Source organism: Gallinula chloropus, assembly GCF_964237585.1.
Source record: "Gallinula chloropus genome assembly, chromosome: 2".
NCBI lineage: Eukaryota > Metazoa > Chordata > Aves > Gruiformes > Rallidae > Gallinula > Gallinula chloropus.
In genome coordinates this window covers 75465929-75482529 of record NC_140086.1, presented here as the reverse complement: position 1 = coordinate 75482529, position 16601 = coordinate 75465929, and the positions used below count along the sequence as shown (strand labels likewise).

General features: G+C 37.6%; 1 protein-coding gene across 1 annotated transcript in view; it reads left to right on the top strand.

Moving 5' to 3' along the window:
* ABCA13 (ATP binding cassette subfamily A member 13) overlaps window positions 1-16601 on the top strand; it is a gene marked incomplete at both ends in the record, with an annotated part of 110587 nt that overhangs the window by 16731 nt on the left and 77255 nt on the right. The window contains 2 exons of the mRNA XM_084260630.1: window positions 754-911; window positions 1313-1543. Of these exons, the coding sequence (XP_084116756.1) occupies window positions 754-911; window positions 1313-1543 (389 nt within the window). The remainder of the gene's footprint in view (window positions 1-753; window positions 912-1312; window positions 1544-16601) is intronic.

Here is a 16601-nt window from a genome sequence, read left to right as displayed (position 1 = left end):
CTCTCTATGTGGCCACAGGTCCTGCCAGGAGCTTGCTCCAACATAGGCTTCTAATAGGGTCATACCCTCCAGGGCATCCCCCTGCTCCAATGTGAGGTCCTCCAGGTGGATATCTTCTCCCCTATGGGCCTCCATGAGCTGCAGGAGGACTCTGCCTGCCTCACCATTGTCGTCTTTGTGGGTTGTTGCCAGGGAATCTCTGGAGCACCTCCTCCTCCTTCATTAGCTTTGTTATCTGTGGAGTTGTTCCTCTCAGATCTTATCACACATCTGGATGCTGTTGTTACACTGCATTTTTAGTTTCCCCTTCTTAAATACGTTATCCCAAAGGCACTAGCATTGTCACTGATGGGCTCAGCCTTGGCCAGTGGTAGATTTGTCTTGGAGCTGGCTGGAATCATCTCTATCAGACATAGGGGTAACTTCTATCAGTTTCTCACAGAAGTCACCCCTCTAACCCCCCTGCTACCAAAATCTTGTCATGGAAGCCTAGTATGTTCTCTTAAGGTCTTACACCATTTTGACGTTGTAATGGCTTAATACTGCATACTGTGTACAATACAAGGCAAAGCAAGTTTAGACCTGAAGCTAACTCAGACTTTAAACCTGAAGGCAGGTTTTGCTTGTGTCTTGCAGTTATGTTTTGCAGCGACCTGAAACATGTTCCTTTAAGGTTAAAGGACTGTCATGAAAGGAAGATGAGTTTCTTTAGAAACCAGGTTTTGTGATCATGTACCCACCTTTCTGATGCAGGTTGCACACTGATATTTACCACTCATCACCTTGATGAGGCAGAGGTGCTCAGCGATCGCATTGCCATCCTGCAGCATGGCCAGCTGAGGTGCTGTGGTTCTCCCTCTTACCTGAGAGAAACATATGGCCAGGGACACAGTTTAACGCTCATAAAAAAGGTATAGTAAAAATATTCTGTACAGTGCCTGCCAAGTAATAGCTTCATATATTCTAAGGGAGCCATATGCCTCTGCCAGGAAGTAACATGTGATATAGATTACTAGAGAGCCAGCAAAACATGTTTTTATCAGCTTTCTTAGTTGTTTTGGGTAGGGGCATTATTATCATCATCGTTGATGTTATTATCATTATACAATTTCATATTTGAAAATTATGAATGCCAATATTTAACTGAAAAGGGCTTTGTCTCATGGTTCTTTATTTCTGGGAAGTAATCTCTGTGTCCCAGGTTTGATGCAGTTTCATCGGTGGAAATTTTTCTGTATGCTTTCTAATATCAAATGCCATACTACTTATAACATTTAATGTTTTGTGCATTATTATTTTTCTCTCCTCATAGCCCTGTGTGTTTGAAGTCCAGGATCCTAGGCATACTGTTCAGGTCACATCTTTGGTACAGACCCATATCCCAGAAGCCTTCTTGAAAGAGAACAGTGGGACTGAGCTGACCTATGTGATTCCAGAGAGGGCAGATAAGACCTCTTTTAAAGGTCTTTTCCAGGCTTTAGATCAAAGCCTTCATCATCTTCATGTGACTGGCTATGGCATTTCTGACACCACCTTGGAAGAGGTACTTTTAGTTTCTCTGTGTAATGGCATTTGCTTGGTTAGAGAATCCTGTATTAGCTTGCAACTACCCTTGATCCTGTCTTTCATACGGCACAGCAATTTCTTGTAAGAAGGATGTTCTCTAAAAAAGACCAATCCCAGTCAAAATATATGCTTCATAGTTTTTCTGTACTGTTAATTTCACTACCCACTCTTCTATGAAATTTCTGATTTCAAGAATCCGATGTGAAGACTGAGGAACTGTTTGCTTCTGAATTTAGTTAAGGAAAATTTAAAGTATCATTGATTTAATGACAACCACTGTTAGTTGCCTTAATCTCTAGCACTCTAATGAGCTTTGAACTTGCAAGGCTGGAGGTTCGGGTAGCTCTTGGGACGGAAAAATTAATTGCTGAGAATACTCTCTGACTTATGAAGTTTTAAAACTTAGGCTTTAAAGAGTACTTTGTGTGTATAAACAGATACACTTACATATATGTATATATGAACATATGTACACACACTAATATATATATATGCACATTGTGTGTGTATATATGTATACATACCCCAAATGAAAAGAAGAGACTCTACTACATTGCTGCTGAATTCAGTTCTGTGTAAATAGCTTTATCAATGAGAAATTATTTTCCTTGGACTGATTTATGTAGACTAAAATTTATAACTACCGAGATTCTGTAAACCACAAGTTCTGTATTAGAGATCCTTTTGAAAAGATAACTTTTTCCACTTCTTCAAGTGATGATAGGAGGCTGTTGTCAGTATTTGTTTATGCACAAAACACATCTGTTTTTATTTGATGGCACAATTCATTTAGTACCACTTTGTGAAATTGATTTCTCCAGTGATTATCTATAGTAGTAAAGACAGAAAAAGTTGTACTGTTTGCTAACAGAAAATTTAACATATGTTAGAAAAAAGAATCCACAAGAAATAATGAAATGAAGATTCCGGTAGTGATATTTATTTTAAATATATATATAAATATACTTATATATCTCTAAAAGAAAAAGGGGTATATCCCTTCTCTCTCTGTTCCCTGGAAATGTATGAGATGATATAATATAGTACTGTGGTCAGCTGGAACACAATATCCACCAGGGATGATGATGGACTTTCCTGGTCTTATGAAAATGATACACTTTAAGGCCTGTCAGACGTCACATATGCATTGTATTTTTGCTGCATGAGCTATATATACATGAGAATTAATGGGGTCTGATATTTGAAACTTCACGAGCAGCTCTGGGTTTGTTGTGCAAGTTTAGAGTTGTTCATCTTCTATAATCTGCAAAAACATAAGTAGAACCCAAATAATTCAAGTTGATGTAAAATTACAATTCTTCATGAAATTTATTGAACCAGTACTCCACCACGTGGATCTGAAGTGTGTCCTGAAGTGAGCCACTGGGAGACATCTTTAGGACTGTATTGATTTGCTACATAGGTTTTTAGGACCCTGAGCAAGCATAAAGGTTCTAGTTTTGCACATTTCTTTTTAAACTGCAGTGCAAAGAATGATCTACCAGGAATTATGTGGTCTTCTTTGGAGTTAAGCTTTATACAACTGTGTTATTTGTAAAGGGGGGTTATGGTGGGTGTGTGGGAAATCTCTTCAGTGTTTTTCTTATAAATGACCACAGTATATAAAGTTAATAATGGCAAGCATTTGCTGTGGCAGTCAGGAGGAGGAGGAATCAGTCTTACAAGTTTTAATAAACATTTTACATAATCCTCTAGAGGAAATTGCATTCCTGCTATAAAATTATATAATGGAAGTTAAAAGATTATTGAAAAATTATTTTCTTTCAAATTATACAGGGTGATTAATGTGCTATCATAAAGAATACTGTTCACTGCCAAACTTTATAGATTCTGAGGTAACATATATGAGAACTTTTTTGGACTATGGGCCTGTAATATGTCCTAGGACTTTCCAGATCTGGCATTGATAAAGTAAATGTGAAGTTGTCATGGATCACAAAGAAGCTTCCTCAGTGTGCTGTATCTGTTACTCTGTTGAGAGATTGCTTTTGGTTGTTTTCTACAGGAGAGTTTAAAAAAAAACACCTTTAAAGGTTGTATTAGATATTGATGTATCATTTTTCAGCTTGAAGACTTAATGCATTAATTTGGGCTGATTTCTGTCATCTACGCATCTCATCATTAGTCGTTAGAACTGCAGTTCTCCATTTTCTTATCAAAAGCCTCTTTGCATTGGCAACTAAATGGATAGCACATAATAGTCCTATTTAGTCTATTCAAACAATTCAATCTGGAAACAAAGAACTCTGACTTTAAAGGAAGAAATGTGCTATAATTTTTATTTTATGCTTTCTTTTTGTTCTCTCATACACTCGCCATTATTCTTCTTCAATCTGAGGGACACTGGCATTCTCTAAAAATCTTACTCTTCAAGGGCAACAAGGCTTCCATTCACACTTCAAAAGAATCTTTAAGTTCTAACAAAATTGGTTCCTGACACTTTCAGATCTCACTAATACTAAATTTGCTTCAATGTTGTGGTTTAGCCCCAGCTGGCAACTAAGCCACATGCAGCCACTCACTCACGGCCCCCCGACACCTGCGGTGGGATGGGGAAGAGATTCAGAAGAGGGAAAGTGAGAACACTCATGGATTGAGATAAAGGCAGTTTAATTAGTAAAGCAAAAGCTGCACAAAAAGCAAAGCAAACCAAGGAATTAATTCACCACTTCCCATTGGCAGGCAGGTGTTCAGCCATGAAAGTGGAGCTCCATGATGTGTAATGGTTAGTTGGGAAGACAAATGTCATCATTCTGAACACCACCAGCAGCCCCCTCCATCCTTCCTTTTCCCCAAGCCCCTTGTAAGCTGAGCATGACATCATATTCCTTGGGGTCAGCTGTCCCAGCTGTGTCTCCTCCCAACTCCTTGTGCTCCCCCATCCATCCTGCTGGCAGGGCAGTGTGAGAAGCAGAATTACAGTGACAAAAACCACCTCTACAAATAAAAAATATCCTTATATTATCAATAGTTTCCATTGCAAATCCAAAACATTGCCCCATATTAGCTACTATGAAGAAAATTAACCAGGACGTTAATTGAATGAAGCACCACTCCTTAATTACACAGGCTGAGAGAGTTGGGGTTGTTCAGCCTGGAAAAGGGTCTGGGCAGACCTTATAGCAGCCTTCTTGTACCTAAAGTGTGCCTACAGGAAAGCTGGAGAGGGATTGTTTACATGGAATGGCATGTAGTGATAGGATAAGTGGTATTGGCCTTAAACTGGAGTAGGGTAGATTTAGATTGGATATTGGGAAGAAACTATGGTTTAGCATAGGACGGGAGTGGTTGGGCTTGATCTTAAAGGTCTTTTCCAACCTTGTGATTCTGTGATTCTTTACTGTGAGTGGTGAGGCACTGGAACAGGTTGCCCAGAAAAGCTGTGGCTGCCCCCTCACTGACAGTGTCCAAGGCCAGGTTGGATGGAGCTTTGGGCAACTTGGTCTAGTGGAAGGTGTCCCTGCCCATGGCAGGGGGGGTTGGAACTAGATAACTAGATGGTCTTTAAGGTCCCTTTGAACCCAAACCATCTTGTTTTTATGATGTTGTCCCAAAGCAGGAATCTGGAAGAAATGAGGGACTACCTACCTAGTACAGCTTATAGGGTGTGCAAAAAAAAATCTGTCTCCTCAGTCTTCCCTACAGACAGCTATCTGGACAAGTCCTTGCTCAGATACGGACTTGCAAGCCAAAGCAGAAATTCAGTAGAAGTTGTTAACCATTCCCTAGGGAAAGGAATGCTCTGCTCAGGTCTAGAAGACACCTTCTCATTGTCAATTTTTCCAGTCTTTAAGGACACGTGGCAAGAACACATTGTCTCTGCCGTAGTGTCTAGTTCTGACTTCTTCAGATCTGTGTGTGTTTTCAAGGGTACTTACTCTGCTAATAACGATGTTAGGCTAATATTGCTTCTTTCTACAATATTTAGTGCATCATTGGATAAATTGTCATTTCTTTTGTACAGTTTGGTCCCTAATGATTCCCAGTAATGGGGTGTTTGAGAGCTGCCTGGATACTGTGGAGAGGACTGGGCAGTGGAGGTGGCCTTCTGCCTTTATAGCTGTATCAAAATAGTTGCTTTAGCAAAGCTACTCTAGGCAAATATGTATTAGAAAAGCATTTGGTGGCTTTGTTTCTTCTTAAAGGCACAGTTACATTGTCTCTTCAAGTGATGTAACGTGATTAAAGAAGAAAATGTCTGCCTGCAACCCCAGCTGGAATTTTGACACTGAACTGAGTATATGTAGGCAATGTTTTGCAGTGTGACCTTCATCCTTGCCAGAGAGGAGCAGTTCCTATCTGAGTTTAGTCCATTCAGTTTAGTTTTGTTTGCTTGACAGAATTGGTGTACAGAGGAGCCATAAGCAAGCAGATCCAAGGCAACATATGAGAATTTGGCTTTGGGCAGTCAAGATCTCCCTCCAGGGTCTAATACAGAAATGTCAGGAGGTATTAATATTTTTCTGGCCTTCCAGTTGTTAATGACCAAAAATGTTCCCTGAAAGTTAGCAGGTTAGAAATGCAGTCAATAACCACTGTTAAATGGTGATTATCTTGATAAAGTGAAACATGGTTTATGTAACAGTCAGACTTCAGTAAGTAAAAAATACCTTTCCAAAACTATAAAGTACTCCACATTGACTGCCTTTTATTGTCTCTCATATGAGCTTCTTGGAAACAAAGAATTTTTTTTGTTACAGTTGGTATCAGGTTGCTTTGTGGTTTCTTAATGATTTCTGAAAGTTGCACAGTGGTTATAATCTATGTCTTGCAGCTCAACCTAAACAGAGAAAAGAAAGCAAGAAGGCTTTCATCAAAAGAAAGTAAAACTTGGTTGTACTCTTGCTTTTCAATTAGAGATGCTCATGGTAGCTCTGTTTTCTGTTAATTTTTGTTGTCTTTATTTTTATCTGAAGTTCCTAGATCACTGTTCAGATTGCAGTTCAGGTTAAGATAAGAAAATATTAATCTTATTTTTCATTTGAGTTTACAAGAAGTGAGGTGAGTGTTAATAACTGACTCACTATGAAAGCTGTTCCAAGCCTTTTCATGGCTGAGGGAAATTCAAAGGACTTTATGTGGAAGGAACTGTGAAACAGGATTAAGCAAGAAGTAGTAGGTCAAACACAAATCTATTTGACAAAGTATATATGCCATTTAAATAGATCTCATGATTATAAAGTTGGTGAATTTGGCTGGATTTTACGAAGGTTATGTTAAATTCCCTTCTGATGTGTGTCCCCCTGCTCAGGAAGATTCAACTTTTATAATTTTACTCTAGTGCGGGGTTTTAGATTGTTACCTTTTTTTTTTTTTCTTTTTTTTTCCACAGTGATTTTAGGTAAGAAGATCCTATCATCATCTCCCAATTTGGGATATGAGTGCTAATGGTGCTAGTCAGATAGGACAGATAGTCAGATAGGACTTTGCTAATGTTGACTGTGCTTGGTAATTGCATTGTCCTTTAAATGTCTTCCAATAGGATTATTGCTCACATGGTTGCATAAATCTATGGACACTTCCCAGAGCTTTGTGGATTCTCAGTTCTGTAGGATTTTGTACATTAGGTTTAGTTGTACTGCTACAACTAGAACTCTTTGGTAGCAGTTCTAGTTGTGTCCATGTATTTCTAGTTCAAGTATCAGAAGATGTTCGAAATTGTCAATATGTCCTTGGTAAAAACTGCAGTAACTGAGTTCCAACATATGCCACATCTTACGAGTATAAAATGTCAATCAAGAGCAGCCAGTATTCATGGGCCAAAAATGCTTTGGATAGATGTTTTTGCATCTTTTGGCATTTATTCCATTCCCCTTATCCCCAGGATTCCTCTACTGGAATACTTGACTGATTTTACAGTTGCAGGATGGCTACAGCAGCCACTATGAATATCTGACAGTCTGGATGGTTTAGGATATTTATATATCTATATAAGAAAATGGATTCTGAATTTTTTTTTCCTTCTTCACAAAAGGTATTTCTGAAGCTACTGCAGGACTCAGAGAGGATGCCCCATGTTCCACGGACAGCACACCTAGACCATACAAGTGGTGCTGAATCAGCCTGTAAGTAGAAAATTAAGTACTTTCTGAGGCAGACACATCTATAAATACTGTAATTCACTCTATATCATTTCAGTCATCTTGCCACCCTTCTGTTTCATGTAGCCATGCACACAGGCATTCTCTCACTGCATCAGCATTAGCATGCTGCAGTTACCTCCTTTGACACGTACTGACAACGGATAAATATTGGCGAGATCTACCTCAGATATGAAATATTTAAAATATCTCTACCCATATGAAAATAAATTTTAAAAAAAGAAATAAAAGCTGTTGCTGCCCCAAATAGATGAACATTTGTCCTCTCAAAGAGCATGTTTTTTCAGGCTCCCTTGCATGTTTGTTTTAAAAGAAGTTCCGTCATGCTTTCCATTTTCCTGCCCTGCAAGCCTGGGAGCAGGTCCTCATTCTGAAACACTAGGAAACTTGTTCTCCTTAAAACCTTCTAATAAAAGTCAATAATGTGATACTTTGCAAAATGCAAGACTCAAGTTCTCTAATGTTAGTGCCCACCAAGTTCATTAATGTTTTCTCATTAAGAAGGGCAACTAGGTTGGTGAAGGGGCTGGAGGGCAAATCATATGAGGAGTGGCTGAGGGAGCTGGGGATGTTTAGTCTGGAGAAGAGGAGGCTGAGGGGAGACCTTATCACCACCTACAACTACCTGAAGGGAGGTTGTAGAGAGGTAGGCAGTGGTCTTTTCAGCCAGGTGACAGGACAAGGGGAAATGGCACGAAGCTGTGCCAGGGCATGTTCAGATTAGATGTTACAAAAAAATTTTTCACTGAAAGAGTTGTCAGGGCCTGGAACAGGCTGCCCAGGGAGGGGGTTGAGTCACCGTCCCTAGATGTGTTTAAGAAAAAGGTTGATGAGGTACTTGGGGATATGGTTTAGCATAGGATGGGAATGGTTGGACTTGATGATCTTAAAGGTCTTTTCCAACCTTGTGATTCTGTGATTCTCATTGTTCCTGGTATTCTCAGGCATCTATACTTACCATGTCTCTTTCTATTTGATGGTTTATATCTAGTGTATAGTCTTTTTTTGGTAACATGTCAAGTATTTTGCTCTATGTGCATTCCTTTTTGTTTTCTTTCTATAGAACACAGGCACAAAGTGGTCCTGGTCTGTGATAGAGGACCTACATTATTACAGTAATGGAAATAATAATTTAAACCACGCTTGTGTTATTTCTAAGATGTATTCAATTTGATCTGGCAGTAATGAGTAATCAGTGCTAAGAATTGTGTCCTAAGATGAGACCTTTTCTCACAAAGTTCAAACTTGACTGGGTTAATTTTTCCAGAGGATATTTTTACAGGACTATTTCATTCCCTATTGAATCAGTGAAGATGGAACTATATAACAATAAAACCCTTCACTAAGCAAATAAAACATCCATTCCTATAAATGGTGAAAACAAGACTTGCATTCAAAATACAATTTTGAATATCACTTTATTTTATAATATTCAGTTGCTTATTTCTTCCAGGCTCAGCTAGGATATCTGAACCAATTTCAAATAAAAACAGTCTGCCTTCTTGACACTGCATTTTCATTAAAGAGTAAGATTTACAGTTCCTAAAGTAATGAAAACAGAGTGTACTGTACCTAAGAACTTGATACCTTTTACCATCTGCATTTTAAAACACATAACTGAGTATTTGTTCAAGTTATTGTATTAATAAAGAATCTAGTAATCAGAGACTCTGTATTTTTCAGTCTGACAAATTATAGCAAGAAAATGTGATGATAATACAATTTCTTTGGGGATGAGAGTACTGGAAAATTATCATTCATTGTAGATGACTGTCATTCATTATTAAGGATGGTTGTGAAGTGTAGGTATAAGAGATCTGGGAAATGGTCATGAAAAGTATCCATCATTGTCAAAGCTAACCAGAATACTTTATGGGCAATAGCTTGACCGGTATAATTTTGTCTTTGAAAGCAGATTCAAAGGCAGTCAAACTTTCTGTTGTCAAAGTAGTCAAATGAATTTTCAAAACCCCCTAGAGCAAACAGCTGGGTTATTGAGAAGATCATAGGATGCTGCTATTTGATTTCTAAAATAATTTGGACTTGAGAGCTCCTTTGACAAAGCATGGATCTGAGCATAAGCAGTGGTATTGGCTATTCTTTCTGGTACTGAGCCCTTGAGGCATCAGGATTGTGTAGAAACCAAAATATTGTCTCTTGTCTCCCAGACCAGGAGGTATAGTGTAGCAGTGTGCACGTCCCTTCTTAAATGAAACTGCAAAAAATCCCTATGTGATTTAGGTTGATGACCAATGCCAAAAACAGACAAGAGACATCACTTCAGCAAAATATGCCAGCATTTCACTGAAGATGGAGCTTTGATAATTTCTAGTTCTGGCTAGTGGGTATGGCTGGAATTAATTTTCTTTATAGAAGTCCTTATGGTGTTGTACTTTGGATTTGTGGTAAAAACAGTGTTGGTAACACATCAGTGTTTTGGCTGTTTCTGAGCATTACTTGCAGTGTCAAGGCTCTTTTTCCCATTCTACCCTGCATTGCTGTGGTGAGTAAACTGTGTGTGAGCAAGAATCTGGAAGGGTACATGACCTAGACTGCTGACACAAATTGACCAGAGATTTCATCAATGTCATTTAGTATCCTATTCAGCAATAAAAACTATGGGGAAGGATTTTTTTAGGAGGTAGCCATTGCTATCAGACTGGCTGAGCATCAGTCTACTTGTGGGAGATGGTGAGTGATTGCCTTTGCATCACTTGGTTTTTGTCGTATTTTTGGGGTTTTTTTTCCTTCCCTTTGCATCTTAAGCTGTCTTTATCTTGACGCACAACTTTTCTCACTTTCTCTCTTCCTGTTGTCTCCCTCATCCTGCTGGAGGAGGGGAAGCTTGAGCAACCAGCTGTGTGGTACTTAGCTGCTGGCCAGGGTCAGCACACCACAGTAACATAAAATAAACTCAGAGTTACCTGACAGCATTCCAAATGCAAATATTAGAGGTAAGTAGCAGTCTTTAAATAAAATTAATTGTAATCATTTTAATACCAATAACTTTAAACATACAAAGCACACTGTAATTTCTAGGGGTTTAAGTTTCTTTTGTGGAAGGTTTACTCCTAATTTTTGGGTGTATTCTAATGAAACAAAACTTGGAATTAAACTCACCTTTTGTTGAGAACAGTTAGCATTTTCTTTTTAAGTCAGGAAATGCCTATGTGTGCAAGCATAATACATTCATATATTATAACAGACATGCATAATTAATTTCTACACAGCTGGGGCACACGATTGATGGTTATTGTTTTGCAGATGCATAGAGAGCATGCAGAAGAAAGGTTAGACTGAGCTTGCAATGACTGCATGACAGAATCATTGGAGCCAAATAGCCTTGAGAAAATTGAGAAACCAGCTCTATGAAGTCCAATAAAATTATCATAAACTACAGCAGGCAGTATATGTACAAAATAATCAGGAGAGCTAAGAAAAAGTCTAAGGGGTGACTAGCTAACCATGGATAAATAACAAAATATTCTGAGAATATGCAAAAGAAGGCAATAAGCTAGAGGGTGGGATCATTTAATCATTAAGGGACCAGCACTACAGAATGAAGATATTCATATTGAAGGGCTAAATGAATTAATTCTGTAGCATTCTACATCTTAGAAGTGTTTGGAAGATACCAACTTCGGATCCAGTCTCTTGTGGCTGTAAATACAGTTGGAACCTGAGATGTAGTGAAACTAAATTGTAGGAAATTCAAAATGAGTAAAATTATATTTTTCACACAGTAATAGATAACATTTGCAATTCATTGCCATAAACCATTATGGAGACTAAGATTGTGCTAATATGTTTTAAAAAGCCTGAAAGTGGCTATTTTTGTTTATATACTATGAAGAACTACAGAAACAGAAATGCTGTTAAAACTTATGTGTCTTTGAACTTCTTGGATGTTAGCCATGGAAAGTGTTGGAGTGGAAGCAAGTTGATGCAAAAATATTTTTTATGGTTGCTTAAGTCTTTCTCTGAAGCAGCTGGTGTTAGCTATTTTGAAAGATATTGGTCAAAATTTTATATTTCTCCCATTACAATTCAAGAGATCAACAATATACAGTTCTTCTAAAGCACATCTGAAAGCTAACTTAATTAAGAAATTGTAGCTGACAAAAGGCCATCATCAATAGTGAAATATCAAACTGTGGAGCTTTCAATGAATTTTCACTGAATTTCATCTCTGCCTTTTGATTATTTACATCAATGGCAGAGAAGTAACTGTAACCTTTCTTATTTTAAAAAAGAAAAAAACAACTGCTGCAGGGGATTGGTAGAATGGTAATGAGTCAGACCAGTCCTAAACAGTGAGTTAGGTTACTTGACAAACTGAATCTATTCTAAATAAAAGCATTTTAATAAAGCCAAATGCTGGGCAAATCTGTGTAACAGGGAGTAATATTCTGGAAAAAGCTGTCTTTGAAAGGTACCCACTAACCCTGGTGTTGCTATGGTGATTTATGTTTCAATTTAATGTACAAAAAGACATGAAGAGGTCATTTTGATTATCAGTACATAATTGATAAGATTGGTGCTACAATACTATACATAACTTCTGTGTCCAGGTTGTTAAATTTCTCTGAGGAAAAGTTGAGAGTGTTGAAAGGGAACAGAGAAGACTTGATATTGGGGTTTGAAGGTGAACTCTCCGTAAAGTTAGCATCAAGGCTCAGTTAACATAGTTTATCAGAAGGAAGATAGCAGTTTGATTAAAAGCCACGGAGCTGGTTCTGCAGACTTGAGGCACCTCCTGTTCTTCTTTCTCCCTCTTCCTCTTTACCAGTCCCTTCTCAGAGATCAGTTGTTTCTCCCCACAATACACACAGTGTGCTAACACTGTCGCCCTTTAGGTGGAACTTTGCGCATCCTTTACATAGTTTGTTTCTGATGTTTATTTGACAAGATTAACTAATATTTATCATATTCCCCATTTCATAGCTCTTTTGAATAACTTGCATACATTATATTTTCTTTCTGCTTCTTTATTGTTGCTTTAATTAGTTTCTTGTAGGAAATTTTGTGATTCTGAAGTATGTTTAAAACTTAATTTTGCCTCTTCCAATTGTGTATCTTTATACTCCTCAACCCTGAATCTTGTTTCCTTTTGTCACCCTTTCAGGATTGTCTGAAGCAGAGAATGAGGATGCAACATCTTTATAATGTTACCTATCAATAGTCACAGAAAAGTATCTGATTACAAAAATAAGACCATCTAACTTGTTTAAGGTTTACATAAAATTGTTTCCCTAGTAAGTGCATAATTGTAACTCCTATCCTTCTGAAGGCACGTGGTCAGGCTGCTCCACTTCCCTCAAATGTGTTTTGCTCTTTTCACCCATTATTTTCTTCTTACAACCAATCCTTTTCCCTAACAGTTGCTTTCCTTGTGGTTGCTACCTGGTCCTTTTCTACATTTTATCCACAGTATGGACATCTAGGGCTCTTCGTTAGATAGGTTTAGACATCAGAGGGCTATTTGAAAAAAATAATGGAAAACCAGCCACCTTCTAGTAAAGGGAGGCACTCTAATAATGCCAAGAAGCTGATCCACTTCCTGTTCTCCACCTCCTTGCCCTCACATTCATCTCCTAACTACTGGCAAATTAAAGTGGGGAACATTTCTTGCCTTCCTCACAAAGGCCTTTTGTTCCCTTCACCCCTCAAGAAAAAAATGATCAGTAAAGAACCTGCCAAAAAGGAGGCTCAGTTGAAAAAGGACTACAGTTTCCCGCAAGTGTTCGAGCACCTGTGAATGAAACAATTACCTGTTCTGAAAATTCTGTTTTGAAAATCATATTAATTGCTCATGGATGTGTTCTGTTGATGGAATTGAGTTGGTTCCATAATTGGTCACCTGTGTGACTTAGTAGCTTCTTTCTTTCACTGTGTAATTTTGTATTTTTTCTTGTTCTTAAAAGGTTATGAATCTTATTGAAGAAACATTTTGGGCTACAGACATAGGTCCAGGGTTTAAGTTGTAGTCTGAAGTTTACCAAGTATTTCCAATTTGTAACTAATTGATAATGAGTGAGGAAAGTTGCTTCATCACTCCATCTTATGATGGAAGAGATGATGCCTTTTCTGTACTACCTAAGAGAAACAGAAGCATCAGAGAGACTTTTTTTTTTTTTTTAAGTTGTAGGTCACCAGAACTGATATTCACATAACTTCTGATGATAATGACTATATATTGAATTTCTACATATCTCAAACATGTAAACAGAAAATTGTATTTGATATTAACACCTCTCAGGTCTTACTGCCTTATGTGGATGTATGAAAATATTTTGAACCTGCTCTTTCCAACAACCTGCTGCCTTGACTTTATGTTTGTCATGTTAGTTATTAGTAATGCTGCTTGTATCAGAAATTAAATAGCTTGGAAGCTTATCCACTGTGCTCAGATATTTCTTTGAGCTGAAGGACTAAGGATGCAGATAGTTGTGGCTGCACTAGGAATGCTTTATTTATCCAATGGTAATTGTTCCAATGTGAACTTCCTTCACATCTCAAAAATCAAGTTATCAAATCATCTCAGCTGTATAACTCATGTGTTGCCTATAAGCCTTTAGATTTCTTCTTGACTGTATATTTCTTCATACAGGCTCTGTTTTCCCTCAGATTTGGTGGTACTCCCTTCTGTCTCTCTTCATTCAATTTTTCCTTTGCATTACAGGATTTCCTGTTGTTTTCTTTTAGTTCATCTATTTTGTTGAGGCTATTACAACAGCTGCAGACAGGGAAAATGGATTGACAGCCTTTATGACCTTGCATGGTAATTTGAAAATTCTGTGTTTTAATGAAATATTCAGAAGTCTTCTCCACTCTGCAGGACTGCTTGTCTTCCATTTCATGTTGTAATTATTCCTAAGTACGTTAAAAAACCCACAAAAAACCCCAAACCTTAGAACTTCTTCCTTAGAGAATAAATGAGATCTGGCAGACAATAGTTCTGTGTTTGGTTACTGCATTTGAGAATGACCTGATTTCATTTTTTTGGAGGTATTGCACTTTTTTCACACTTGCAACATCTTCAAAAATACGTATTCGGTATGCGGTTTATGCCATCATCTGTTGCCTGGAAAGCAACTGAAAGTTAAACAGCAATGGATTGTCTGATGTCCAGCAATAATGTGCACTACCCAGGCTTTTGCAGCACGTGTAATAATATTTTTCTTTCCAGTTTAAATAGTAAAATCCTTTTTGGAGTATGCTTAGTAGTAGGAGTTTTCCAACGGTAGCATTTACTTCTCATGTTCAAAATGAACCAGTTATTTCTCTCCCTTATGATGTGAGGCCTCAGTGTTGGAGGAAATTTTGATTCTTATATAATGAAAACAAAGTTACACATATGCTGTCAGAAAATACTTGCTGCTAAAAGCTAGTCTTTAGCTTTTGTATACAAAAACAATTCCGGTAGTTCCTTGCTTGTTTTAGTTTACAGGTGGAGTGTATATTTTATAGCTTTTTCTTTTTTTCCCAAGTGTGCCTCTGTGTATATATATTTATATATTTTTATAGATGAAGACAGTGTATGTGTATGTACACACAAGCACACAAATTTTTTAAAACATAACTTTGCTTTGTTAATGCTGTTGTACAGCAAATAAAGATACTTCAGTTATGTAAATAATTTAATGTGAATGGTCTATTTTTTGAAGAAATGCTTAGCAAGACTAAATGTGCTAACTTTTCATTCTCAAATGGAACATTGCTTAGGGAAATGACTTCATGGAATCTTTTTAATATCTTGCTTAATCTAATGAGTACATACCATACATATGTAGAAGGTGTGGTACACATTGTTGTGCTGACAAGGCTGTGTTTCAGGTTGGTATTTTCCCATGAAGCTAGATTTTCATGTGGCCAGTACCTTCTCAAAAGTATCTTTTTTGATATCACTGTCTCTGATCCGTCTCTAAAACATTTATTTTATGTTACAAAAGACCACAAAGTCATTATCAATAGTCACACATCTGTTTCCTCAGTACATCATTCTGCAGTTCTACAAGGTTTTAATTTCTCAAAACTAACAAAAACTGTTTTAAGGACAACATCCAAGGTAGATTCAATAAAAAAAGCAGTATGCTGAGCAGCCAGCATTTAGGACTGCAGTTCTTTCTGTTAACTGTTCATGCAACAAACTTGCATTGGTCGCAAGGTGACATCTTGATAAGATTTGAATATTACACTGTTGCCAGTTAATTCTTTGTTTGTAATATACAAGTTGGACTTTATGATACGTAGACATATCGCTGGACTTCGGTATAGATGGAAATTTTTATTCATATAATTTTTTCTCTTTCTATCTTTCTCTCCATCTGTTCTGCAGTTTATCTAGGTTACCATATTCATTGGAGGCATTAGAAAAATAGAACAGTTGGTTCTGTTAATCAAGATCCTTGTAGCTGTTTAATACCACTATTTATGAGATACCAGGATGCTCGAGGAAAGGGATTATTCATCAAATGCATCTTTCAATTGTTTGCTATAGCTGTGGGTCTGAATAAAACATGCCTCCCACAGAACTCAGTCATCTTTCAGTTTTGAATTGTTTCCCTGCACAGATTCTGATATGATTTTATTGTCAATAGAATAACTCCAGTAGTGTATAAAAATACTCTTGATTATGGGAACTGCAACATTTTGGACTCCGTACTTTGTTCACATCAAACTAGTGCCTGCACAGATTGTAAAAGTTAAAGTAGCTAAGAATGTCCTTGTCTATCAGGGTGAAATCTTGGCCCTCCTGATGAGTTCCTTCCATTTGTTGTCAAGGGTTTTCTCTAAGCAGTTCCAGGAACCTTTGTCCAGAGGGCTTTACCTAGTGCCTCCCCCCACAAAATGAGCAGTTGCATAACAAAAGTAATCCGCAGTACAAAACTGGGCAGCTACAATTTAGAAGTC